The sequence below is a fragment of the Pipistrellus hanaki genome (assembly GCF_964339955.1).
Source record: "Pipistrellus hanaki genome assembly, chromosome: 1".
In the NCBI taxonomy this organism is placed as follows: Eukaryota; Metazoa; Chordata; class Mammalia; order Chiroptera; family Vespertilionidae; genus Pipistrellus; species Pipistrellus hanaki.
The window spans coordinates 48,030,049-48,057,169 of NC_140503.1; the positions used below are offsets into that span (position 1 = coordinate 48,030,049).

General features: G+C 48.5%; 1 protein-coding gene across 1 annotated transcript in view; it reads left to right on the top strand.

The window, feature by feature from the left end:
• Positions 1–27,121, top strand: part of MYO1E (myosin IE) — a 177,578-nt gene that overhangs the window by 49,449 nt on the left and 101,008 nt on the right. The window contains exon 2 of the mRNA XM_084871309.1: positions 25,936–26,079. Within this exon, the coding sequence (XP_084727435.1) occupies positions 25,936–26,079 (144 nt within the window). The remainder of the gene's footprint in view (positions 1–25,935; positions 26,080–27,121) is intronic.

The following is a 27,121-nucleotide window of genomic DNA, read 5'->3' on the forward strand; positions in this document are numbered from 1 at the left end:
TGTGAACATAAAGCTTTTAGACAGCCTTCTCTTTGTCTCTCCCCAGTTACCTTGAATTATGCTGTATTGTGTTGGAAAGGAGAGTCATAAAGTGGAAATTATATGGAAGAAAGTGGGGAGCAGCCTTGGGAATACAGATGTTTTTAAAGGAAAAAGGGGAGGGAAACTCCCACAAATCTTGGTCCACAGCCTTCTTTCAAGGTTCCTCTAAATGGGCGTCTTTGTCTAAGGGAGTGGCCACCAGTAAATAACGTGGTTGGTGGATTTCTGAGGTAACCCTCTGTGCCCTGGAGGCCGGTCAGTGCCAGGCCACCATCTACCCGAGACTGTGCTTCTGGCCGACCACCAATGTGCATTGCCAGGCCTCGGCATGATCAGCATGGAATTCTCTCCCCTTCCGAAGCTTTCGCATCCGTTATCTCACTTCACAACCTTGGGACAAGGGGAATCCATCCCTGACAGATCAGAGGAACCGAATTCAAGTCCCGTTTTATTTTCTGGTTGTTTTTCAGAGGGTTGGGCGTTAGTGTTTGGACAAGATTCTTAACTTCTCAAAGCTCCACTTTCTCAATAGTAAGGATTATAGGATTATAATGCTTATAGGATTATTGTGAGGCTAAACACCAGTTAATGTATGGAAACTGCCTGGCCCAGAGCTAGTGCATACTTATGGGGTGGGCCAAAAGGAGGTTTACAGTTGTTTGCATAGAAAATAATACAATAAATAATAATAAAATCTGTTTCCCACACTCACTACTGTAAACGTACTTTTGTCTTCATCCTGAATTTTATTCCCTTCTCTCCCCACACCCCCCCACCCTCACCTCTTCGTTTTTCTTTTTCTTTCTTCTTCCAGGTTTTCTGACTCGTTAGGACTCTGGAAATGAAGCTTTAATTTAAAAAATTAATAAATAAGGTATAACTTGCTGTGGAGGATCTGTTTTAAACACATCAAAGCCTGTCATAAATTGCTTACTCACGCAAAGGGCTAGACCAGGGCGAGATGGGAGAAGGTGAGGAGCAAGCGTCAGAATTACCATTTGGATTCATTAGATTAAGTTTGAGAGGCAGAATCTGGTTCCCGCTCCGTCCCTTTCCCACACTGGCCAGTCGCACTCCTGCCAGCTGTCTTTCCAATAAAGACCAACTCCGCTGAGCCGCCTCCTCCGGGACCCGGGGTGCTGGTGCGGCGGCTGGCTGGCTGGCCTGGTTGGCGAGCCCACACTCTGGTGCCACCTGAGACGCTGGAGGGGGGGCCACCGCCCAGGTCAGCCCAGCAGCTCCCCTGGGTGACGGCCACTTGGACTTGGTCTAACTCAGAAGTTAGAGAGCCGCGGCCTACATTTCCAGCTGACTGAAACTAGGCTGAGGATCTGGTCAGGCCTGCCTCCTCAACCTTCCTTCCCTGTGCCAGGAAGGCCTTGGGGGGGGGGGGGGGGGGGCGGCGGGCTGTACCTACTCACTTCCTGTCCTCAAACCCCTGGCCAAAAGTTTCACTCGAGGGCTTCCCTCCGTACTGTTAGCCTAAGGTGTAGAGATAACGGCCCCCAGAAGGCTTACTGCAATCTTGCTGGAAGGCAGGAACCAGGAACATCGCCCAAAGGGCCATTTTCTCAGGGTTTTGTAGATAAATGGCACCACGAGCAAGTGACTCACCCTCTCAGAGCTTCTAGCTCCTATATGTCAATTGCTAGCAGCCATCCTGACTGAGAACCCTGAGATGATGATTATGAAAGCACTTTGGCAAATTGCAAATGGCTTTGCAAATGCAAGGGATATGATGAGTCAACGGTGAAAAAAAAAAATCCTTTCAGACCTTTTACAAACAAAGGCATTTTTATATTTAAACTCTTGGCACTCACCCATTTAACATTTGAGTTGTTGCCAACCTGTGGAGCCCTTTAGCAACTTGCACTTTAGCTGAGATGCATCTCTGCGTCCATCCATGAACACGAATGTCTCACATGGGATGAGAAGTGAATAAAAGAGGTGGGAGAGGTTGCAATGTGATTACATTACAGAGTCTTTTTTTAAAGACTCATTAAAGCAGACATTCGTTCAGTATCTTTTATGACCCTGTTAGGAGGCCTGGCATGGTGGGAAAGAGTGAGGCAAAAATCAGGAGTATACTCTATAATTGGGTAAACCGTAAATACACTCATAAAACAGTGAGTGAGCATAGCAATATGCACCAGTGTTGTAAGCAGATTCCTCTCTGTGCTGTGCATTCCTGGGATGAGGGGAGGACTGAAATGCAAAGCAAAGGGATTCAGGTCGGGATAGATTTGTGTGAGCTTGGTGCCATAGAGCAATTCCAGGGACTACATTTAATTTTATCCCGTTTAGATGGGAAAAATTCCCACCTGAGGATATGCAGCTGCCATGAGGAGTGCGTTTCATTGATTGTCACTGTGGTGTGAGTGTTTATTTCTCTGCCACTTAACGTTCTGGCTGTAGAGAGGGCCAGGCTGGTGTGGAGCTCTGCAGTTGCCCTGGTTGCAGGCTGCTCCCCATTTTCTGCTCAGCCACCCTCTGGGCGTGGCCCGGGTGCTTCTGGGCCCACGCAGCACTCAGGCTACCACCTGCCAGGCTTGACTCAGGGTTGGGTAAGTGGGACCACACCCCCTCCCTCCCTTTATGACGTCCGAGAACAGGCACACACCCCTTCCGCCTACATCACCCGGCCACTCCTAGCTGCACAGGACTCCAGGAATGAAGTCTTTATTCGGAGCAGCCCTGTGCCCACTCAAAGCCAGAGATTGTGTTATTCAAAGGAAGGAAGTGCGACCTTGGGGAACACCTCACAGGTGCTGTCTCAGTGCAGCCTCCCGGTCTGCCCACAGGCCGGCCGAGCTTCAGCCGGGAGGAAATGGGGAGGAGGAAGGGACAAGTCCTTGCAAGGAGACGGTGACTCAGAGCTTATCACATCTGCTAGGGAGTTCTTGGGATAGTTCAGCTGATTGTATTTTTGGTTTCAGTAAGTAGAGGTTTCATTTCGATTCAATTGTATTGAATGATCTTCTGACTTTCTGTTCCAGAGGAAGGCTGCTCAGAGGCAGTTGTTGGAGAAAGAAAGAAGCAAGCCCTGGCCTCCTGTTAGGCATGAGAACACTCAGCCAACACCCGCCTCAGACCAGGGCCCTCTGAAACCATGGTCCGGTGAGCCCAGGCAGGGCTGCTGCGATGTTGTCTAAGCAGACAAAAACAAGGCTCCCGTACAGCCCCCACAAATGCCTGGCAAACACCCCCTCCCCTAGGAGTGACTGCTTCTTTACCATCCTCCACTCCCTCTATGCTCATTGGCTCTCCTGGAGAGAACACTCATTGAAATACCCACCCTAGGACTCCCCAACCTAGAGCGAACCCCTGCTGCCTGACCACTCCCCAAATCCACCGGCCAAAGCCAGGTCCTGTAATAGGTCCCCGTACCCTCGCACTGTGGGGGCCCCACAGTTCCTGGGGTGCACGCTCTCCCTCATGCAATGAATAACGAACCCAACTTGCACAGCTGCCAGTGTGTTCCCTGTGGCTTTGGCTGGAAGACATAGACATGTTGTGGGTGTCCTGTATACAAGGGGTCCCCTCAATTCAGGAAAGCTGGGTTCACTTCAGAGAGGCCTCACTGCAACCTTGGGCCAATGTCTTCACCCCTGAAAGCTTCGGTTTCCTGATCTGTACATCAAGAAGGGCAAGATCCACTTCCCAACGATGTGGAGATCAGATGAAAGCATGCGTGTGAGAGTGCTTCTTAGAACTGCAAAGCCCTTGGCACAGCTGAGGCCGTTAGTTTTGATTGTGACAGAAAAAAAAATGGCATTCCAGTTTTCTAAGGGTTGATTTGAGTCGAGGTCTGTGAATAACTCAAGTTATATCTTCATTGTTATCAGTAAGTAATTTTTCATCCAAGGTTTCCCTCCAATCCAGTCTCCCTTATCTGTATTTGGGAAGGAACTCTAAATCCAAAGCCGGATTCCTGGGCATTTCTGCCTACACCAGGGTAGTTCCTTGAAAAGAAGTTATTCTGGAAAGAATATACAGCATGCGTGTGAGTAGAGAAAACAATGAAGGCAAAGGTCGCATCACGACTGACTGTGTGCCTCCCTGACTGCTTAGAAGGCAGCCCTTAACTTCTCCGTGGGCTCCAGCCTGAAGGAAAACTCTACGACCAAGGCTTAGTTCAGCCCCAGTTACTGCTCAGTGTCGTCACCCCAGTTTTGTGACGAGATGCAAAGGCTGTACCTGAAGTGGAGGAAGTGGAGTAAGCTCCAGCTCTGCCTTCTGCTTTATACGTGACCTTGGCCGAGGACCTGACTGTCCCTCTCCTCATTTGGAAAGTGGAGCTAGAGGGGCCTGCCTTATCGCTACCTCAGCCGCCACTCCTGGGGTTCCGGGAAAAAACGTACATTTCCCTGCCCACAGGGCACTCTGAGGGCTGTCAGAATCAGCTGCGAATAGGCCTAATTAGTGTCAAGACAGCAAGTCAAACCTGGCTAGCGGGATGGGTCCCTGGCCCTGCACAGTTTTCTTACCGTTTCTGTGAGTTTGGCTGTGACCCTCTCTTCCTGGATGAGGAAGGGAGACCCGCAGTGGCTGCTGTGGGCATCACTAAGGGGTCTGACGTGGGGCCCTGGCCTTTTCCAGCCCAGCACACTGCTCGCCCTCTGGCCTCTCAGCGTTCTTTCATAGCTGATGGCCACGTCAAGATGACAGATTAATTTCTGTGGATGATAAAGAAGTTATATGTTGGGTTGGCTTTCTCTCCTGACGTTTAGGAAAGTGCCTCGGTGATCTGGACATGTCCCCCAGTCTCCCGGCAGCAGCTAACTGATCTCCTCATTGCCAGGCTGGTTTCTGTGAGCTCCGAGGTGTACTGTTTCTCACCTTGTCTTGCGTCACCTTTCCTCACACCTGATGCTCAGCCTGCCCGGGACATCACTGGGGTTTTACCAGATCTCATCCTCTCCCGTTACCTCAGGGCTCCAAGCTTTTGCCTCTGCCCCGTGGTGGACAAGTTCACCTTTGTGTAGGTATTCTCCTTGCAAATTGAGGGGGAACAGATTTGAGGATGGGAAGGTAAGTTCTGTGAAGTATATCCTACTTAGTGTGAGAGCATACATTTCTAAATTAATAGCATCCCTGATTTGCTCTTGACATTATCAAAACTCCTCATTGATACGGCACCAGGAGGGTCACAAAGGGCTTTCTCCTTCTTTATCTCATCGGTCCCTCACTCAGAACCCTGAGAGGCTGGAAAGCAGGGTAGCTGTAAATCTCCCAGGCCACCCAGCCAGTAAGGGGCCGAAGAGGACGCTGGGGTCTGTTCTTCAGGTCCCACTCCTGGGCCCTTGCTCTCCGCCAGGTCACAGCAGACACGGGCTCCTGTACGGAGAGGGGCTGTGACTCACTTTATCCCTCCCACTGTCCAAGAGAACCTTCGCAGACTTAACATACAGACTCTGGCCTGAGCCCTGAGACACTGCTGAGGGGCCTAAATGCTTGCTCCGAACTCGGGGCTCCTGCTGACCAGGCTGTGAGGGGGATGAGTGCCTCCCAAAGGGAGGCTAGCTCTCAGGATGGCGGCCCCCTGGGGTACATTTCCCAGCAGTGAGGACATTTCCGAGGAAAGAAGGTGAACTCTGGTGACTGCCAGTTCCCATGGTATAAACGGGGGATTTATCTATTTTAAAGTACTTAGATATAAATACACATTCTGATTCGGAGTCCACATTTCCTGGGCTGTGGGCACACTAAGTAATGTAGGTCATTAACTAGGGAGACATTTCAAACAAATGCTGAGGATTCATAGGCCGTCACTGCTAACATAAAATGAAAAGAGGGCGGGCGTATAAAGTAAGCCTGCTCAGAGAGTTTGTTATTTCTGTTACTCTTGTTATGACTGTTATTTTATCATTTGGATAGTCTCTGAGAGCTAGGCTACAATCCCTTCAGGAAAGCCTGCCAAAATTCTTCATGCCCACACCTCCAATCAAAGAGGGTCACTTTTGGAATATCCTCTCTTTCTCTCTCTCTCTCTCTCTCTCTCTCTTTCCCTCTTTAACATATTTTAAGTCGTTATTTTTAGTTGCATTTTTTAAACACACAGACATGCACGTATTCCTGGGGTGTCTTTCTACGTTGGGACCCTGAAAGACATCTAGCTAGAAGGCGATGTCAGGTTTCTAGGTTGCGTTCCTGCTTATGGTCTTCAACCAGGGCTCCTTTATATCATGTGACCCACTTCCGGATTTCAAAAGTTGTGACAGCATCACGGATAGATTCACTTCCTCCCATGATTCGATCTGAGAGCGAGGAGTGTGTGGGAGCGGGTGGCTGAGAGCGGTGGTGGAGACCGTTAAATTGTTCCAGTGCTTTCGGTGGTGTCTTCTGCCATGAAGACCTAGGGAAGGGGATGGCCTCCGCGTGGGCCCGCAGGCAGAGCCTTGGGAACAGGAAAGCCCAGTCCACCCTCAGCCTATAGCCAAGGATGGTTTTGTTGGACCTGCCTGCAGGGAAGAGCTGCCCTAGGTTTTCATCGAGAAGCGATTTGGGAGGACCCAACCCCAGGCCTTTAACACTCAACACTGTGCCTGGTGATAAATTATAGAGCAGCTCGCTGGTCTGTAGCAAACGGTTGCTCAGATGCCCTTGCAGTTTCTCAGTGGCAGCAGAATCTGATCGAGATCTAACATCCCATGAAAGATTCAGGGGCTCCAGTTAGGATCTGTAAAACCTGGGGGAGATGGTGTCATATGCCTCACACCACATTTCTGAGTCTCACAGCTGGGCATCGAGATTGTTTAAAAGACAAAGTTGGAAGTGGAGGCAAAACTTTTTTTGAAAAAAAAAAATGTAACCATCTTAATTTAAATGGAATGAATGATGATTAAAGCTCATCGTTGCCTTCCAGAGCTTGGGCTGGTCTTTCTAAAATGAAATTAACTACAGAGTTCTTAAAATGAGGGCATGGGGGTTAGAAGTCAGTGGTCCGTGAAGATCAATGCTTGTGTGAACACAGGTCTCAGCTTACCTGGCAGCCTGGGGTAACGTTTCACAACTCCTGTGAACAGCGTCGCATTCTTTGTCCAGGAAGTCAGCCCATTCAGCATTTTTATAAGTGAAAGAATTGAGTCTTATGCCCACAGAATTCATTCTTCACACTGGGACTACAACTGCAGACTGAAGTGATTAATTTGTAAACCTTTGTATCTTAAAAAAAAAAAAAAAAAAAAAAAAAAAAAAAAAAAATCATTCTATCACCAGGGCCTGGCACAGTACCTGCCCAGGTTTTGTTGACTGGGTTAAACCATTGGATCAGGGAATGACTGAATACGTGAGAAACATAGGATGTAGTCAGGAAAAGACCACAAGAGCACAGTTGTTATGAAAAGAATGCCATCCCCGAAATTACTATTATTGATGCCAACTCCTGCTTGTTTATGAATCCCTGGGAATTTTGGCGTACACGCCAATACTTCCTGCCTCATGACTCTAGCTAGAAGAGGGAAAACAAATCTTAAGTGTAAAATTTTTACCTAAAAAGTGTAAAACTTTCATTTCCCCAGCAATAGCTATTGAAATCACTACCCCACACACCTTCCAGGAGTGCCTCCGGGCTTGTAACATGTGGGTAATATCGGTGGGGCTCGAGAGCCTGGTCTGCAGATAAGCTCCCTAGTCCCCAGTTCTGTGATGTGTGCGGTAGAGACAGTTTGGGGTCTTCCCCCCGTTTTGTCCCCGCCTCCCTGGGCGTGGAAGTGGCCCTCATACTGGCGGTCCTTGTCCTGGTATAAAGAAGTCTCTGAGGTCATATTTCCGCGAAGTGATTTTTAGCAGAAAGACCATGTTGGACGACTCTCTGCTGTGGGAACAAGAATGGCTGGGGTCTAAGGTGTTCCCTCTTCTGTGACTCAGAACAGTTGTTGGCAAACTCTTTGGACTGACTTCATCCTTTTCACTCACCTTGTTCTTAACCCCCAAAACGCTTGTCCCCATCTGGCTTCAGCTCTCCGGCCCCAAAGCACGTCCACCTTGTAAGTAGACACTCATTCAGCGGTACTGGAGCTAAAGAAGAGGTGCGGAGCAGGGGGGCGGTGGGGGTGGGGACCAGGCTCATATAGCACACGGCCAAAGGGAACCAGAGATGCATGTCCCACACACGACAGCTTTGCCTATGGACAGCCCGGATCCCCTTGTCTCCTTTCCACGGTGCTGGCTGGGCCGTTAGCAAGCACCCTGACTCATACTTCTGGGTTTCAGTTCAGCTTCTAGGAATGCATTACTGCACATCCCGCGGAGGTGGAAGTAGGTGTCACATGAGGGGCGCAGCCACCCAGCAACCTCAGCCTGCCTGGACCCCGCAGGTGTGGAAACCAGGTCTCCTAGAGCCCACAGAGATGCTCCACAGCCCGTGTCTGATTCACAGCTTCTGAGAGTAGCTCATTCTCCTTGGACGCCAAGTACTGGGCTTTACATATTAAATTTACTTACTTACTTATTCTCAACAGGTGTACTTTCCTTTCTTTATTAATATATTTTTTATTAATTTCAAAGAGGAGAGGAGAGGGAGGGAACATTGATCAACTGCCTCCTGCACGGTCTCCATTGGGGATCGAGCCTGAAACCCTGACAGGTGCCCTGACCGGGAATCAAACCTTAACCTCCTGGTTCATAGGCTGATGCTCAACCACTGACTCACCAGCCAGGCTGGACTTTACATTTTAATTCTGTCAAAGTTTGATGAGGAACAAGATATTTACATAGTCCCAATGTATCTCCCACAAATTGCATAGCACTTACAACAGGGGAAAACATAGAAATTATGCAGTAGAGAAATGGGACGAGACTTAACTAAGTAATAAAAATAGTGTCACAACAAACATCATGTACCTCCAGATGTGATGATACCCTGAGAAGGACACAAAACCTCTTGACTAGAATTGTAGCCAAGAAATGCAAAAGCTGAATCTAATTACGAGGAAATATCAGACAAAACGGAACTGAGGGAAATCTTGTGAAATAATTTTTTAAAATGTCAACATCGTATAAGACAAAGGAAAGCTGAAGAGTTGTTGGAAATGAAGAGACTAAAGAAATGTGAAAATCCTGCACGAGGAAAAAAAATCTCCTCGGAAGACATTATTGGGATAATTGATGAAATTGGAATTAGACTTGGACAAAAAGCATTAATGTTACATTTCCTGAAGTTGTTTATTCTGATTATATAAGCAAATTCCCTTCTTAGGAAGTACACATTGATGTATTCAGGAGTAAAAAGTATACAATCTATTTTCAAATGGTTTAAATAAAACACCAGAAAGAGAGATGAGGGAGGGAGGGAGGGAGGGAGGGAGGGAGGGAGGGAGGGAGGGAGGGAAGGCAAAGTATTACAAATTGGTAACAAGTATAAGAATTCTTTGCATATTTTGTAACTTTTCTGAGATGTTGAAATTATTTCCAAATGAAAGGTTTAGTAAAAGGCCCTCCTACAATCAAAAACAAGCAAAGTGAACAAAACCCTCAGTTGTCCCTCTCCCCGGAATGGATCCGCAATCAGTCGAAAGGCCCGGAGAGAGACATCTGTCCCCCATCTACCCCCGGCCTCACCCCGGAGTCAAAGCAGCCCGGGGTGGATGTGCGCGCCGCCCGCCCGCAGAGAGCCCACCAGCAGGTCCCCGCTCTGCCCAGGGCAGCAGGCCCGGGCCCGCGAGGCCACCCTCAGCCTCGGCCCCGCAGAGCCCAGAATCCTCTCTGCCGCAGTGATGGTGGCCGCAGATTGAGGTCAGGAGGAAAACAGATCTGCCTGGGGTTGTGATGTTGCACACGCAGAGCGATGAGTGGACAGAAAAGAATGTCCCCCCAGTGAAGGCACGGCCTGTGAACTCCGGGTCTGGTTCTGAATATCCTCACGGTGCCCCGCGGAGAAAACAGGAAACACCAGTTAAAATGGGAAATCGCTGTGGGCTGAATGGCTGTAATTCCTCTTCTGACTGAGAAGCTGGCATGGCCCCGGGCCTCCATCCACAGCCTCATGTCTCTCCGCCTGGGTAATTTGGCCCTTTCTCTGCTTTAGGGCGGCGGGGAGGCTTTCAGGCTGGAATTGCTACCTTTCAGGGTGCTTGGAAATGGTGCTTTTAAAGAGCCGCTTGTGTCTTCCTTGTCTTTAGGTTAAAAGCAATCTCCCTTGGTCTCTGGTTTCTAGGTGGGCGAGATCCAGCGCCGAGAGACTCGCAGCCCAGCTTAATAGTAACCCAGCAAGAAGTGGCATAGCCATTATGAGGCTGGAGGGGTCAACAGAGGACATGCCCCAGTGTGGGAGAGCCCAACAGGAAGTTTGCTCTTCAATCCCCCCCCATCTTCTCCACCATTCCTTGGGGGTCCTCTAAACTGTTGGGGAAATTTTGCCGGCCTGCCCACACTGCAACATAGAGATGATTATACCTGCTCCCCGCCTGCCTCACCGAGTTGCTTGGGACTCACGGGGGATGCTAAACAGCTCAGGGGTGAGATACTGGAAGCCACGCCCCACTAAGAGGTGGTGTTACTTCTCTGACTGGCTAGGGATCTGACTGGAGGAGTTGGGCCCGTTCCCTTTGGAAAGAGGACAGTCTGTCTGCATGACCTGGGCTGCACTCGGGAGGGGATTCCATTCTGGCTGCCGGTTTCCTGTCTCCACGGCTCAGTGCCCCCCTGGCCTTCTCTCTGCTGCCTCGATGTTTCCTAACTATCTGTTCCATCTGGTTTTTCCCCTGCCTCCCCAATGAGAAAGTAAGCTTGCTGAAAGTAAGAGCCTTGTCTTTGTGGTCTGCGTTTGTTACCCCCAGGCCTAGAACAGAGCTTGGCTCTAGTAGGGGCATAACTATTGGAATGAATGAATGAATGAATGAATGAGTGAGTGAATGAATGGCATGCTTCCCATCCTTAGTTTTCTTCCCTCCCATTTGGTCCCTATTCTGCACGGTCTCACTCAGATGCCTATGGTAACAACTTGTTAGTAGCCATTGGAGGGCTCCCACATGGATGTTCCCGGCTCCCAAGTTCCTGAGCTCCAGACCCTAACACCCAAGGCCTACCTACGTGGAAAAGCTAAAGAAAGCTCGATAACGATTCTGGAACCCGAGCATTTGCTTACTGCTGGTGGATCTGAGGGAAGCGGTGTAACTTCTCTGGGCTTCCCCGTCCGTACAGCGGGGAGTGATAATAATACCGATCATAGAGATTTGTGAGGACAATCGAAAGAGTTAATGTATGTAAGGAGCTTAGAGGGTTGCTTGGTACATAATGAGTCCTCAGCAGAGTGCAGTGGATTGGCGTCTCATTCTAGCTTAGTGATCCATCTGGTGCAGGGGGTGATTGCCTGCTGCCTTACATCCTGGTGGAAAGGAGGGGCTCTCTGCTGGGCCTTGAACCTTCTTCTACCAGAGCAGTGCAGGCTTATCCTTTGTGGCGTTTAGACATGGCTGTTCATGCCTCCCTGCTCAGCACCAGAGAAGCGGCTTTCCTCACCCTGCAAACGCGGTGGCCGAAACAGTTCTCGGGCTCTGAGGCCTTTCCTTGGCCTGCAGACTCCCATTTGCCCACCACCCGCAAGCCATAGGACACACACACACACACACACACACACACACACACACACAGTGCAGGTTCACTTCTCCAGCTCTGGCTCCTGGGAAGTCAGTCCCTCCTTTGGCTGTGAGAAGGATTCAGGCAGCAGATAGTGGGTTATGTCCCGATAAGAAAGACCCCCCCTCAATGGGTAGGCCCGTACTCCTTTTGCGGTCTTGTTTGTAACTATAGTAATGTCACAATGCAGCTGAGATTTCTATCGCCCTCGTCAGGAAATTCATAGTGAAGGTTACTACAGCAACCTTAACTCTGCTCGGGAAAGCATACCCCTCACAATGGGCCCTTTCAGAGGCCGGCCTCGGCGCTGGGCCGTGATTCAGTCCATTCAGAGCACAATGGGGCAGGACAGAATAGCCAGGGACTAAACATTGTGTTCAGGCCTCCCTTCGCCATCTGTGGCCTTGCCCGCTGCAGTCATCCTTGTGCCCAGCTCTCGTTTTGTTCCTGCCGCCGCACACTCTGCTTTCACAACGCGCTGGCCGCCGGTCCAAGCGCACTTCGTGGAAGTTTAAATAACGATCGCTCTGTAGCACTGCACCGCCTCAGAGCCAGAGGAGCTACAGAAACACCTTTAAGAGAAGGAGGTGCAGGTTTTTGGTTTGGAGACAAGGGAAAACACCAATTGGGTACATTTTAAAACATCTGAACCACTCTTCAAGACTGATCAATTGGCCTTGATGGCCTGAAAAACAACCATGGATATATGTTTGTGTGTGTGTGTGTTTTTTATGGAGAAAAATTTTAATGACAAAAAAAAGTAAAATCACCCTAGCCTTTCTTCACAGCCACTCAAAACAAAACCACCCAACAAACATAATTTGCCCACTGATTGGGAACGAGTGATCACTTAGGTGTTTTTTTTTAAACTAGAGAATGTTCTGTGGTCTTCTCAAAGCTGAATTTAGTAGCCACTTAGCACGGGGCTGTAGTTATAACAAATGAATCCTGGTTTCATTAAGAATGGAAGTTGAAAGGAAACCTTTTTCTTGTTAAATTTTTTCCCTTTAGAGCATTTACAGTATTTTATTTATTCACACGGCCGGCCCTGCGATCAAAAAAACGTTTCTTTGTTGTATATTTAGGTCGCTAGAGTTGTTTTATTTCCTTTCCTTCTTTAATGTTTCCCGCATGTTTAATTTAAATCACTTGCCTTTTATCTTTCTCAGGATCTCATGCAATTTCTCTCTTTTCTAACCTTTGTACTCTGCTTGCTCCACTAAATTAAAAAAAAAAAATTTTTTTTTTTGAAATGAAGCTTTCTCCTAGGTGCAAAACTAGCAGCTACGCCTGTGCCTTAAACCCAGCCAAATGCCCTCACACATGGCGGCGAGACCTTTTGCTTTTGATTCCAGCGACCGTGGTCACTCCCGGGTATCTCGGGTGTTGGTTATTTGATCAGTAAGTTGTACTGTGCTCTTGGCCCAGCTCCCAGGAAGAGAAGGGGTCACAGCCGGGGAAAATGTCGGGACCGCCGGCACTCCTCTCCTCCTGCGCTGGGTGTCGGGGCTCAGGTAGAAAGGGACTTTTGTGCACTTGGGAGCAGAATGAAGTACAAATCCTTTCAGCATTTTTGCAACTAGAAACCATGCAGATGTTTTTGCTAATCCGCTCGCGGTCTTGCTGGCAGTGTGGGAGCACAGCCCTCTGTGGGAAGCGGCGATGCTGACGGCTGATTTCTGTTCACTGTCCTGCCCAACATGGGCACGCTGTTTTCTCCAAGGCTGAGGGGCCACAACGCTCTCGCCACCCAACGTGGAGAGCAAGCCGCAGGCTGTCTCCGTTCCTTGCAGAAAGTGATTTCGGTTATTTGTGCGTCTGTTCCAGCCCCTGGACTCTCATGCCTGTCCTTACTGCAAGAAGACCAGCGTTCACTCCCTGCTCTTGGCCGCAGGGCTAAGAGCGCCCTTCGGTTTGACTTTGGAAGCTCTGTGACAGGTTCCTACCGCGGACCCCTCCCTTGGCTTGTGTTGGCATTTGATGTTTATCTTGCCTATTTTGTCCAAGTGAGAATTTCTGTGAGGTTATTTATGAAACGTTTCAATGGCCTTATTGTGCTAAGAGGCACCTTTGCCACAAAGGGGAATCATCATCTCTTCCACACACACACAAAAAAAAAAAATTGAAGGAGAAGCCTGAAGCCTGCAATTACTGAAATCTGGGTGTGGGACTCTGTCTTTGAAACGGGCTGTGAGGAGTGCTTTGAAGGAGACCATGTAAATGTACCTAAAATGCTCCTCTGTGTACAGCGCAGTCTCTCCCATAGCCACGGCGATCCGTCCAACTTCCCACATGGCACCTAAAGTGCTCTATTCAAAATCTCACCACCAGAGACTGTCTCCCTTGAGATATTTCTACAGAGCGGGGAATCCACTTCTGTCTTCCACCACAGCCTCAGTAAAACCTGCTGTGGACTTCGAAACCACCAAACCCAAGTACAGATCTGGACTCCATGACATTTTGACCCATTTTTTTTCATCCGTTACATGGGGATCAGAGTACCTCCTTGGTCCTGCGATTCTTTTGAGACCAAATGAAGCAAAGCATCTAACATAGCATTTGGCACGTAAGCGCTCAAGAAAAGCAATGCCCGTGCCCTGTTCCCTAAACTTTGTGGAGCACACTTGGTGATGTGGGTTGCCTTTAGGATCTGTATGGCATTTCACAGGACATGATAAGCAGCAGTGGACAGCAAAAATGTCTTGGGTTTTCTATGGACTCTGAGCCTCAAGCTGGTGTGACTCACCCATGACCCATAATCACATCAGACATGGTCAGCTTGTGTTTAGTTTTCCAGTTTAGTGACTGTGGCAGAAAAGCGTTACTGTTGGATGGGGCACCATGGGATTCTCCAGCTGGAGATCTCTAGTTAGATTACAGTTCTCTAATTTCTGCTGGCATTTCCCCTTATCTTCTGGAGTTTGCCCTTCTCCTTTACCTACTTGTGGCTTTCTTTTTTTAAAAAAATATTTTTTTTTATTGACTTCAGAGAGGAAGGGAGAGGGAGAGATCATTGATTGACTGCCTCCTGTTCGCCCCCCTCCCATCACCCCCACTCCTGCCCCGGGATCGAGCCCACAACCCAGGCATGTGCTCTTGAACCTGGAACCCTTCAGTCCACAGTCTGACTGATGCTCTATCCACTGAGCCAAACCAGCTAGGGCACCTACTTGTTTCTGATTGTTAAACCAATGCCCTGACTCTTATTCCTCCCCGCCCCCAAATCCCATGCACAGAGGCTTGTATCTTGGGTACAAGGCCAAGGGTTCTAGGAAAGTAGTCCCCGAAGTGTGGGGTCTGTGCACTTTGTATGCAAGATAACCCATGGGGTAGCAAATACTAAAACTTCTACTTATATTTGTCTTAATGTTTAAGAAAAGGAAGAAATCAAGCTCTTCCAATACTTAATATTTGGATGGACATCCCTGCCCTCATGCAGTCTGATTACCAGAGGGTTAAGGTTCACAAATAATGATATTTATTATTTGAGAAATTAAAATATTTAAGTGCCTAGACTCCCTGGATTGTTCTTCCCAGAACTTTTGTGGGTGATAAAAACCTTCACTCCAGGTTTACTCAGGAGGGGCTGGCTGTGGGAGCCACACAGTGCTGGGCCCAGAGCTGGAAGACCCGGGTTCCAGTCCCGGTTCTTCTGTCACGTAGCTGGCACCATGGACGTGGGCCACCTCTCTGGGCCTCCGGTTCCACACCCATAAAGGAAGAGTTCTGACCTGACCAGTCAATAGGAAGGCTCCTTCCAGCTATAAAATTTTACGACTCAGAACATAAATATAGAAGTATTCTTGCCCCTTCCTCCCTTCCTTTGTAGTTTGTTCAAACACCATCACTTTTTTTTTGTCTAAAAGGCATCAGCCTGTTACTCAAGGTGGTCCTTACTGTACCTCTTCATTTCTGACTTCTTTTTCAGTCAGTCTCTTAACTTCCTACCTGCCTTTTCTGCAGCACTGGTCTTTCTTCTATTCCGCTGTAGTGGATCCCTCATCTCAGAGAATCCTGTGCTCAAACGTCTCACAAATTGTGCGAACATACATCAGTGGAGCATCATGAAGCTTTAAAAGTCCCATATTTCTTTATTGACTCCTGTCTCTGCTATTACCTTCTTATTGGCCAGGTGAGATGATGGCTCTCCGATTCTTTCTTGAAATCTCAGGTATCTCATCAGGGCACCAGTCCCAGCCAGCAGTGTTCCCAGTTCACTTCTCGTGATGAACAACAGCTTTACTTAGCACTCACAATGGGCCAGGAATGTAATAGGAACTCCCCATGATTATCTGATGTGATACCCTCAGAAGCCCCAGGTACTGTTATTATCCCCATTTTGCAGAAAAAGAAACTGAGGGTTAGAGATTGGAATCCTTGCAAGGCCACTTTTACTAAAAATCCTTGAAATCTTTAACTTTCTTAAAGGTCTTTTTTTTAGTTGTAGGAATACTAAGACCTTTATTCGATTAGAATCCCTTCCCCTCAGAGAGAAAGAGGGTTCTCTCTCTCCCTCTGCATAACCTCTCTTTACCTTCCTCTCCAACTTCTGTATTTTTAAAGATCTGTATACACTTGCAATTGAGCCTTTAGCATAAGCTCACACAAAAGCCCTACTGATGCCCCAAATTGGTTTCATTGCAAACGCATCCCTATCCTTTGCTCACTGGGTGTGGGGTCACAGCAGGTAGGTGATAAGAACCTCTTGGAATTTCTGTAGCAAAGACACATACAAACAAGGTAGATTCTCCCATCCACGTCCCTCCTGGCTGCAAAGGCATCCATGCCCTTGACACGCAGGCCCAGTGCTGGCCTCCTGTAGTCGGGGTGTGGCTTCTGAGAGATTAGCTGATATCAGAGTCCACAGCCAGCATTCCTGTCTGTCCTGGGCCTTTGCATTGAATCATCAAGTGCACACACGATTCCCCACCCCCTCTGAATTCCTTCAGTTCAGCCCTGTTTTTATTCCATTCCTGAGGCCCAATGTGTGGGTTATGAGAAGAAACCGCCAGATTGTGAAAGGGAGTGAGAGGATGGGTTTTATCTTCACACCTGAGGCTTTCCTGAGCTTGCAGGATCCTAGGTGACCCTGGTCCATGATCCACAGAGTGGATTAGTGGCTGTTCTGGTGGTCTCCCCTAAAATGCACCCACAGAGCCTTCCTCCCTGCCCGTGGGGTTGCTATCAATTCTGCTGATAAATCTTTGCAGGTTTTTCTTTTTCCTCAGAACAACATTAGAATTAGGATTTCTTTCTTCCATGGTACAGAGGGGCAAGTAGTTCATTTTATGTCGCAAGGAATTGTTCAGAGACCTCTCTGTGTTTATCCCCATTTAAGTCAATAATACATACACAAGGCATTCATTGGTTGTTTCATTTCTGGAACTAGTCAGCCTGCCTCATTACTTTGACTTATTAATTCAATTAAAGCAATTTACGGAACAGCTGTCATTGCTTCGGGGACTGCAATTTTCGAAACAAAAATTAGGACACATAGTCTAATAGGGCTTTGTTTCCTTGGTTTATGAGTCTATTATAAAACCTGAACCACATTTAGGTGTTTACTGAATAGATTGCCTTAATTGTAAAGAATAAAATTCCATGAAACTGACCTTGCCCCAGGTTACAGAGGCAGGGCTTGTGCTTGATCCCAAGTCTATGGATTCTGATCAACTGCTGGATTAGCAAATGGAATTGCCTTCGCCAACCTTCCTACTTGGAAACAGACGTGATGACAGGGAGGTCCCGAGGGTCCAGCAGCAGCTGGAGGTCAGACTGATGTCGGAGTAGCTCTTCATGGTTTGATTGCACCATAAATAGAGGCCAATGTAGGATGCACATTTTTCAACATGAAGGGATTCCAACCATTGGATTCCTTTTATTCTGTAGCTTGAAATATCCTCGCCCTGGGGTCACGATTAGCTTGTTACCCTAGCCTGGACCGCAGTAGACCATTAAAAGAAGAGCTGTCTTCAGGGTCAACATTTCTTCCCTTGCATTTCCTGGGCCACAGGAAAGCTTTTGAAACTTCTATCTTCCTTGGGGCAGGCTCTGGTCCGAGGACCCCCAGTTTCCCACTGTCGCTGCCACAGGAAGATACACCCCTCGTTCTGAGATGAGCCCAAGCGACCTGGAATTCACTCACCAGACTGGCACTGCCCTGCATGCCGGGCACAGCAGGAAACAGACCTGCTCCCGTGGCCGATGCCATGGCCCTGAGTTTTCTCTGTCATGTGCAGTGCCGTGTGGAGTCAGGCTGCTTGCTCTGTGAGCGTCCAGCTGCCCGCTTTGCACGGGTATCCTCCAAACCAGCAATGAGGGTGCCTGCTTCCTGGTGTGTGTAGATGAATGAAGCTGATACATGGTGCACAGTCAACACGCAATAAGGCAGTTCCTGTGAACTTTAGAATTATTGCTGGTTTTCCATGGCACTTGCCTTACTACGAGAGGCAGTGAGCATAGTGGGTAAGGCCAGAGATTCGAGAGCTGCGCAGCCTGTGCTTCAGTCTCCTGCCCGGTAAGGCTGTGAGGATTTAATAAATGACCTTGTAAAAAATGTTAGAACAGCACTAACTGGTTTGGCTCAGTGGATAGAGCATTGGCCTGGGGACTGAAGGGTCCCAGATTCGATCCCGGTCAAGGGCATGTACCTTGGTTGCGGGCACATCCCCAGTAGGGGGTGTGCAAGAGGCAGCTGGTCTATTTCTCTCTCATGGGTGTTTCCAACTCTCTATTCTTCTCCCTTCCTCCCTATAAAAAATAAATAAATAAAATGTTAGAACAGTGCTGGTTTGTGACACGAAGTAGCCATTGTGTGAGAAGAGAACATTCACCCACAGGGGAGAGAGTTAGGATTCTATGTTTCCTGGAGACTAAGGGAGAGAAGGACACAATGCGCTGATAATACTTCAGCAAGTGCTTCCCGAGAGAAAGAAAGAATAAATCACAGGTGCTCAGGAGAGAAGTTCTCCCTCAGCCGAGAGGCAGGCCCTCACCTTGGGGGCCATTAACATGTCTCCACGTGTGGAGGAGAGAGGACAGGATGGGTCTTGGGACCCCGATGGAACGTGCAGGGGACGCGGAACATGATACAGAGTAGTTTCTGCCCGAGGCTCCCACCGACTGTCTAATAGGGCTCTGGTGTCGCCAGGTGAGCTTGTCCACAGCAGGGAAACATCGGTTTGGGAAATACAACAGTGGCCGTTTAAAGTGCCGCTGGACTTGAAGTCGGTGGGAACAGGCCGAATAGAGAGTGACTGGGCACCCAGGTGGGTGGTAAGAGCAGGATGTACAGCCCCACGGTGTGTATTTTAAATCGTGTATCTTCCTTGTTATTTTAAGACATCTCAAAGAAATAAAACTAATGCCAAACTAGGGGTTTTATAGGGATGATTGTTTTAGGATTTAGCCAAATTAAAAAGGACAGTTTATAGAAAAATTTTAAGCATAGGACTGGTGGGATTTGTCCTATGGATAAGGTTATCAAAAATTAGTTATAAAAGTAGTTGATATAGATAAACTAAAGAAGTTTTAAAAGTAGTTAAATGACGAAGGTTTAGGAAGCATGGAGCATAGTGTAAACAAAGGTGAGAATTCACCATTCCTGGGACGGGACTCTCACACCGGCGGCGGGGGTAGCCCACCTTCCTGCTCCAGGTGGCCTCGGCACTGAAGGAACTGGTGGGTTGAAAGAGATAAAGTCTGAATGTGCCTTTACAAATCGAAGAGGAACTCCCTCTGCGAGCTTGTGGTCTGGCGATGGGCAGCTATTACCCAGGACACCCCCCCTCTTCCTTTGGGATGGGGTGGGGTGGGGTGAGGGCACCAGCTACAGAAGTCTTCACAGCAAAGCCTCCAGGAGCTGTCATTACCTCACCAGTCAAAACCACCAGTTTCTGAAGTGGCACGAATGCATGGTGCGATGCTCCCAGAGCAATCAAAATCTTTCTAATAGTTTATGTCTTCGATGATGTTAAACATTGACTTAATATTTGTGAAGTGCATAGAACAGTGCCTCCCCCTTGTAAGTGTTGTGTGCCATAATTAAGTCTAAGGTGCTAGGAGGTAAGAGAGATGTCATTATTTTATTTTTTCAATTAAAAAAAAACCACCACCAAAAAAAACCACTGCCACTTAAGCATCTGTATATATAAAAAAGTCTAAGCAACCGGACAACTGGATAACCGGATGACCGGCTGGTAACTATAACGTGCACTGACCATCAGGGGGCAGACACTCAACACAGGAGCTGCCTCCTGGTGGTCAGTGCACTCCCACAGCCAACCCTCCTCCTCCCCCCCTCACAGGCCAACCTCCTACAGCCAGCTGGCCCCGATGGCCCCTCCCCCTGGCCGGCCAACCTCCCTCAGCCCCTCCCCCCACAGCCAGCCAACCTCCCGTGCCCCCGCTGGCCTGCCCCCATCAGCCCTGATCTCCCACTAGGCCAAGGGATTCCACCTGTGCGTGAATTTGTGTACCGGGCCTCTAGTTGCTGATAAGACACATTCTAATTTCAGAATGTTAGAGTAAGAAAACTATGCATCTCAGTAGTGATGGAATGTTAACTGTTCATTTAGAATATCTTTTCATTGGTATAGAAAATGTTCCTTCAGGGAGCCACATTCCCTGCTTGGGGTCCATTGTTATTTAAAGAAGAGTTTGGTGACGCTGGAAGCTGGGATAAGCAAGGAGAATGGGAGGCCTGAGCTGACATGGAACAGCAAACAACCGGACAAACAGTGTCATATATTTCATCCCACTTTATTGAGTACTTTCACATCCCTTATCTTATTTGATCTATTTTTTCCCATGAAAGCAGCTATATATGTGTGTGCACCTTTTGTAAACATATGCTCAGTAGAAAGAAAAAAAAAAACATGTAGAAAGTACACTTAAATATAAACAAACCATATCTCCATACAGAGACCTCTTTTTACATAAATAGCATCATCTATGGGCCCCAGTGTTTCCCAAAGTGTGGTACGGGTACCCCCAGGGGTATGGGAAGAGTTTGGTGGGGGTACGCGTTGCACCAGAGTTTGGTGGGGATATGCACTGCACCGTGCTTAGCTGCACCTAATTCTACGTTCTCATGAGTACGAGGGGTACTCAGCGTTACGAAAATTATAGAAGGGGTACACATATGTCAAAAGTTTAGGAAACACCCTGATCGATGTGGCTCAGTGGATAGGACGTCGGCCTGCAGACTGAAGGTCCCAGGTTCGATTCCGGTCAGGGGCATGTGCCTTGGTTACAGGCACATCCCCTGTGGGGAGTGTGCAAGAGGCAGCTGATCAATGTTTCTAACTCTCTATCCCTCTCTGTAAAAAATCAATAATATATATTTTTTTTAAATAAAAAAATAAAAAGTTTGGGAAACACTGATCTATGCAATTAAAACAAAATGGGGCACCTTAACTCTTGTTATTTTTTTACAAACGTTTTCCCTTTTCCCCACTCAATGCGTCAAAACAGTGTTGCCAGCCTGCCATGTACCCTCCACACTCTGCCCTCTGGTCTTGTCATCATATAAAACCAGCTCTCCCCTGGAGGAGTGGCCTTGGAAGTTAGATGTGGTGGAGCAGAAAGAGGAAAGAAAAGGAAGCCAGAAATCTCAATGACGCATCTCAGCTCTGTCCCTTTGTTGCAGGGATTAACTGAGGCACATGTGTGGAAATGTCAGATAAATATGGAACTTTTGTTTGGGTCACATATACTTCCATGAATGAAACAAATGAGCTCACCTTCTGCATTCATTGGGTCTCCCACACACTCACACCCACTCTGCACCACCCCACACAGTACCTCCCATCCCCAGCCCCTCCAAGCAGAGGCAACTTGGTACCTTATAGTCCCAGGCCTCAGCCTCACCCTTTTGTAAAATAGTAACAGTGTCTTGCAGGTGCTGTGTGAATTAGATTAGACCAGGTCAAGCATCGGCACATATTTCTGGGTTTGGTGTCAGTTCCAATTACCCCAAGGATGGAGGGGAGAAGGGGTGTTGGGTTGGCTACTGACTAGCCCCCACTCTTCCAGAAACACTCCTTCCTCACACTTTGTTTACTGTACTTCCTCTCTCTCTTTCTCTCTCTCACACACACACACACACACTTCTAACACACACCTTTACATCACCATAATAGTGGGGAATGGCTCTCATTCCATAAAGCTGAAATACATTGCCAGCCCGATGCTAGTTTGCTGAGCCTGGCCCATAGGAGACAAATATTCACGGTTGATAATCCCTCCTCCATCATTTGCAATGGAAGCAAGGGTTTGGTTCCAGTCAAATAGCAGAACCACAAAAGGTAGAATTCCCAGACTGTCAATTAAAAGGTTGAAGTCTAACAGGTCGTTGTGTGCCTTTTCTGTTATGACTCACTGGGGTCAAAAATAAACAAGCTCGGCTCTGTGGCAGGCGGGGTGACCGTGGCCCACTCTCCACAGCGGGAATAGGGCTCCTCTGCTTCCCAAGGTGAGATGCTGATAACGTAACCTTCCCTATGATCACCCCAGACATGCCATCTTCCCCTGCAGACATCGCCCAGCCCACCTTTCAGACCTGGAACCCTCACAGCCACCACCCCCAGGAAATGCTTGGTTGTTGTATTGGCATCATTTTCAATGTTTTCATTTATTTCAAAATTTTACTAAGACATGCATATGGGTTTTTTAATGTAAACTGGGCAGAAAAGTTTAAAACGTAGAGTAAGAGTCACCTTCTCCCAAAACCCCATTTCCCCAACGGAACCTTGTGCATCTTTCAAGGAAACAGTGATAAAGTGTCTTCGAAAAGTTTTAGACAAAGGTGGTCATTCTGTACTTAACCCACATGTTGACTGCTGTTTTCATGAGTTGGCGTGTCCCGAAGATATTCCCCTGTCAGCGCAGCGGGTTCCTTCCGGGGACTGCGCAGAGCTCCTCTTGGGGAGGGCACCGTGATCTAATCAGTCCGGGAGCTGCGCCCCCCCCACCCCCCCATCCTCCCATTGCACACTCCGCTGCGGGAACAGCCTCGTCCTGAGAGCTTGATGTATCTGGAGGTAAATTCCTTAAAATGCAATTGCTGGAGCAGAGAGGGTGTTCATCTCCTTTGTATTTAGGCAACTGCATGCGTATCCGTCTGTGGGACTGAGGTTTCGGTGCCTATTTCCATGCTGCTGTCTAGAAATACTTTACTGTCAGCTCCTCCTGAAGAGGGTCAGATGTGTGATCACCGTCCCAGGCCCTGCCCAGCACCGGGCCTGCTGTGTTTGCACAGCCTCCCTCTCTGGGCCTGTGAAGGCCGCGGTGGTTCCCCAGGGCCTGGTCTCCTCCTCCTCCTGGCTGGGCCTGGGAGGGAGAGCGCTGGCTGAGGCCGTGAGAGCGGGCCCAGGCCTGTGCCCGGGGCAGTGAAGGTAGCTTTTCAGAGGGAACAGCCCTGGCCTCTGTGCAGACTCACCTTTGCTCTGCCGGTCCCCACCCTACAGCAGGCGGGGACTCCGTTGGCCGGGCTCCTCCCCCGTGTGCGGGCCTCCTGCGTCTCGGTGCCATCTCCTAGACGTGAGGAACAGGCCAGGCCGTTGTGTGGATGGGGGTGCACCCCAGTTTCTAGAACCTGTGTGTGAGCCCGTTGCTTTTTAATAAACAGAATCATTAATCATTACGTGTGGGCCCGAGAAAGTCTGTCTGCACTCAAGCGTCATCTAATGGGAAATATCTCCTTTGTCCTTTGTAATCATTGTTGTGGGGGAATGCGGGGAAGAGTAACTTTTCATCAGTGTCACCGTAATTTTCAAGATTTATTACTTTCCTGGTCACGCCAGCTCCCCTCCTTCCTGCGGGCAGCCACGCCTCGCTCAGCCCGGACTGCTGGGAAGTGCAGCACCTGCCGGGTCCCCCCGCCCCCCTTGTTGAAAAAGTGACCAAAACTCAAAGGAGTTTCCCAGCCATAGCAGCCCACAGCGGAGCAGGAAGCTGCACTTGCTGAGGTGACAGCCTGGTAACCCGGCCTTTGCCACCTGAGGAAGGTGACCCTCCTCACCGATGGGAGGCCCCTGTCACTGCCCTTCCTCCGCGCCCCCCCCCCCTCCCACACACACACACACACACACACACACACACACACACACACGCAGGGCAGCCAGTTCTGCCCCACCCTCCCATCAGGAGTGTGAGGAAGGGAAGGGGTCAAGGTTGTAAACGTAATTCACATTCTCGAAGTTGAATAACAGCTTATAAATAGCTCTTCTGTTTCGATCAACTGTACTTACGTTACCCAAAGAGAAAGGAACTCTTTGAAGTAGGTGAATATTTATTGGGGTTAAAAGCAAATACAGCCGAAACTGGTTTGGCTCAGTGGATAGAGTGTTGGCCTGCGGACTGGAAGGTCCCGGGTTCGATTCCAGTCAAGGGCACATACCTTGGTCGATGTTTCTCTTTCATCGATGTTTCTAACTCTATCCCTCTCCCTTCCTCTCTGTGGAAAATCAATAAAATATATTTTTTTTTAAAAAAGCAAATACACAAACACACCTATTGGTAGTTACAGTTTTCCATGCAGAGTACTTGTGGAGAGGGCACCACCAGGAACGTCCATCGGGTGGGAGGCACTGTGGACGGGCGGACGGGCGGCGGGCCGGTGAGTCACGCTGCGGCCAGTGCTTTTTCTCCCGCTGCTTTGCCACAAGAGGAAGGGGGCGCGGTGAGGTCGAGGTAATTGTGAGGAACTGATGCTACATGAGGTTCGGAGAAAGCCAAATATATCGTATAAATCGTTTCCCTGTGCAAGGCAGCATGGGTGGCAGCCTGGCGGGACCCCAGCCTGCAGCCCGAGCCAGGGCACAAGCTGCGTTTTTAAAGCGGCTTTCCCCAGAGCCTCCTAAAATTTGCTTCTACCCCAGGGCCCATGTCTCCTGAAGAGAACACAAATCATTTTTAAAAGGGAAGTGTGGAATGGCGTCCGTCTTGTTTCCTTCCTTACCTCCCCATTCTCTCGGGAGCCTCCTGTTACCTTTCCTCGCTCGCGCTTCTTTGGTCATCTGGTCTGGCGTCCTTTCTAGAAATCCTTACTCAGAATCCTTCTCGCCTTTGTCCAAACTCCCCACAAAGAGAACTCCCGAGAAAGAGCAGAGTTTGCCTGAGTCTTGTCCAGCAGGATGCATGTAGGGTTTGAAGGGAAGGGGGAATTCTCCAATCTCCAGTCTGTGTTACCTGCCGTTATTTCTTATGTATTAGTGTGTGTGTGTGTGTGTGTGTGTGTGTGTGTGTGTGTACCCTTCCTCCACTACTCCGCTGGGAAATTAAAAGTATTTTAGATCCACATCCAATGGCACCTTCTCCAAGAAGTTATTTCTGCCTCTCCCAGGACAAGGAGTCTCCCGCTGCTGGAACACCCATTTTACCCGTGTTTGCAGACTGACTGTTGCTGATCATGAACATATCCATCCATATCTAGGTGCCCTTCAGTGGATGGTGAACTCCCCAAGTGCAGCCACCACAGTGCTCCCATCCCCCTCACCCAGGGCCTGAGCCTGAGGGGGGATGGGAGCACAAATGCCAAGTTACAGGAACCCCTGCCGGCCACAGGTGTTCAGAAGCCACTCCTGGTGCTGAGCTGTAACTCCGATAAGCAGATAAGGGCCACGGCTTTCTCTGTCCAACGAGGCCACGGGGCCCGATGAGGTCCTTCTGCCCACAGCAAGTTCTGGATTGTGTTTCAGCTCCGGTCCCTTTCCTCATTAATATAGCAGTGACCGCTCATCAAAACCTAGCTTATGTTTGAATGTAGAAAGCCAGTGTTCCATTGACAGTGGTAAGTTTACAGAGGGAAAACGATGATACTGTGACCTAGCCAGTGTGTGACACATTCTTCCCACTTCTGAGTTCGGTCATAGAAATTGCAGAACAAGTCTCGGAAGTTCCTATTTCACTGTTCATTTTCATTGATAAATATTATGAGATAATACAGTTGAAGGAATTGTGGGAGGCCGTCGATCATTTATTGTGCTATACTCTATCTAGACCCTGCTCGGCGCTTCACGTATGTCATTTTATTTAATCCTTACAACAATTCTATAAAGTGGGTCTCATTTCTCCCACTTTTCAAATGAGGAAAGAGACGCAGAAGTGGTGCAGTGAGCTGAGGTAACTTCTCCCTCTTCGCTTAGTCTGTCCGTGCGAAGCTGAAACTTGAATCCAGGTCTATCGATAGCAGAATCTTTGTTCCCTCTGTTCTGTTGCAGTTGTTAGGAGGAATATTTGGGAAAGGAGCAGAAGGCTTTTTTAACTCCAGGAGAAAACAAACTATCCTAACAGTTGTGTGTTTTCCATCTGCAGGGAAGCAAAGGTGCCTTCCGGTACCACTGGCAGAGCCACAACGTCAAGCACAGCGGCGTGGACGACATGGTCCTTCTCTCCAAGATCACAGAGAACGCCATCGTGGAGAATCTGAAGAAGAGATACATGGACGACTACATTTTTGTATCCTTCATTGGTTCCTTTGGACATTTCTAACTGAGGTGTCCACAGTAAAACATGGCTTCAGTCCTGGTGTGAGAAGATCCATCTGGTCCTGGCCAGTGTTGCTCAGTGGTTAGAGTGTGGGCCCACACACTGAAGGGTGGAGGATTTAATTCCTGGTCAAGAGCACATGCCTAGGTTTCTTGGTGAACTCCCCAAGGTTCAATCCCCAGCCCTGAGTTAGGGTGCCTGTGGGAGGCAACCAGTGGATGTCTCTCTCTCTCACATTAATGTGTCTCTCCCTCCCTCCCTTCCACTCTCTTTACAAAATCAATGGGAAAAACATCCTTGGGTTGAAGATTAACAACAAAAGAAGAAGAAGATTCATCTGAAGGCCTGTGCTCATGTCATCTTCACCCTTTCAGAATGTGGTTGTTACTTTTTAGTCCCTTGGCTCAGGCTGTGGGAAGGGCAAAGATGAAGCTGGATTGTTTTCCTGGCATTTCCCATAATCAAGATGCAGCCAGTATCCATCTATGTGAATCCATGGCACTGTATGACGTCCTCTAGCCATGCACATGGTGTCTCTCACCCCTTGTGGCTCAGAGAAAGTCCTGACCTGCAGAGAATTCTGTCAATAGCAAATTGCAAAGCAGTTAAGTCTCAGCTTAAAAAGTTTAAAAAAGATTGCCCCCTGCAAAAAAATGTGCAACTTGGTCAGTTTTTCTGCATTCTTATGTTTACTAAGGGAAACCTGAGAAGTGAGGCTAAGCTATTGAAATGCTTGGCATTCCTGAGTTGTCCTTTACGTTTCAATTTTAGCTTGCCAGATGCCTGTTTTAAAAATATTTCTAAAATTGATTTCAGAGAGGAAGGGAGAGGGGGAGATAGAAACATCAATAAGCAGAAAGAACCGTTGATCGGTTGCCTCCTCCTTCCCCTACCCCCCCCACCCCCCCTGCTGGGGATTGAGCCCAAAACCTGGGCTTGTTCTCTGACCGGGAATTGAACCCTGACCTCCTGGTTCATAGGTCATTGCTCAATCACTGAGCTACACCAGCCG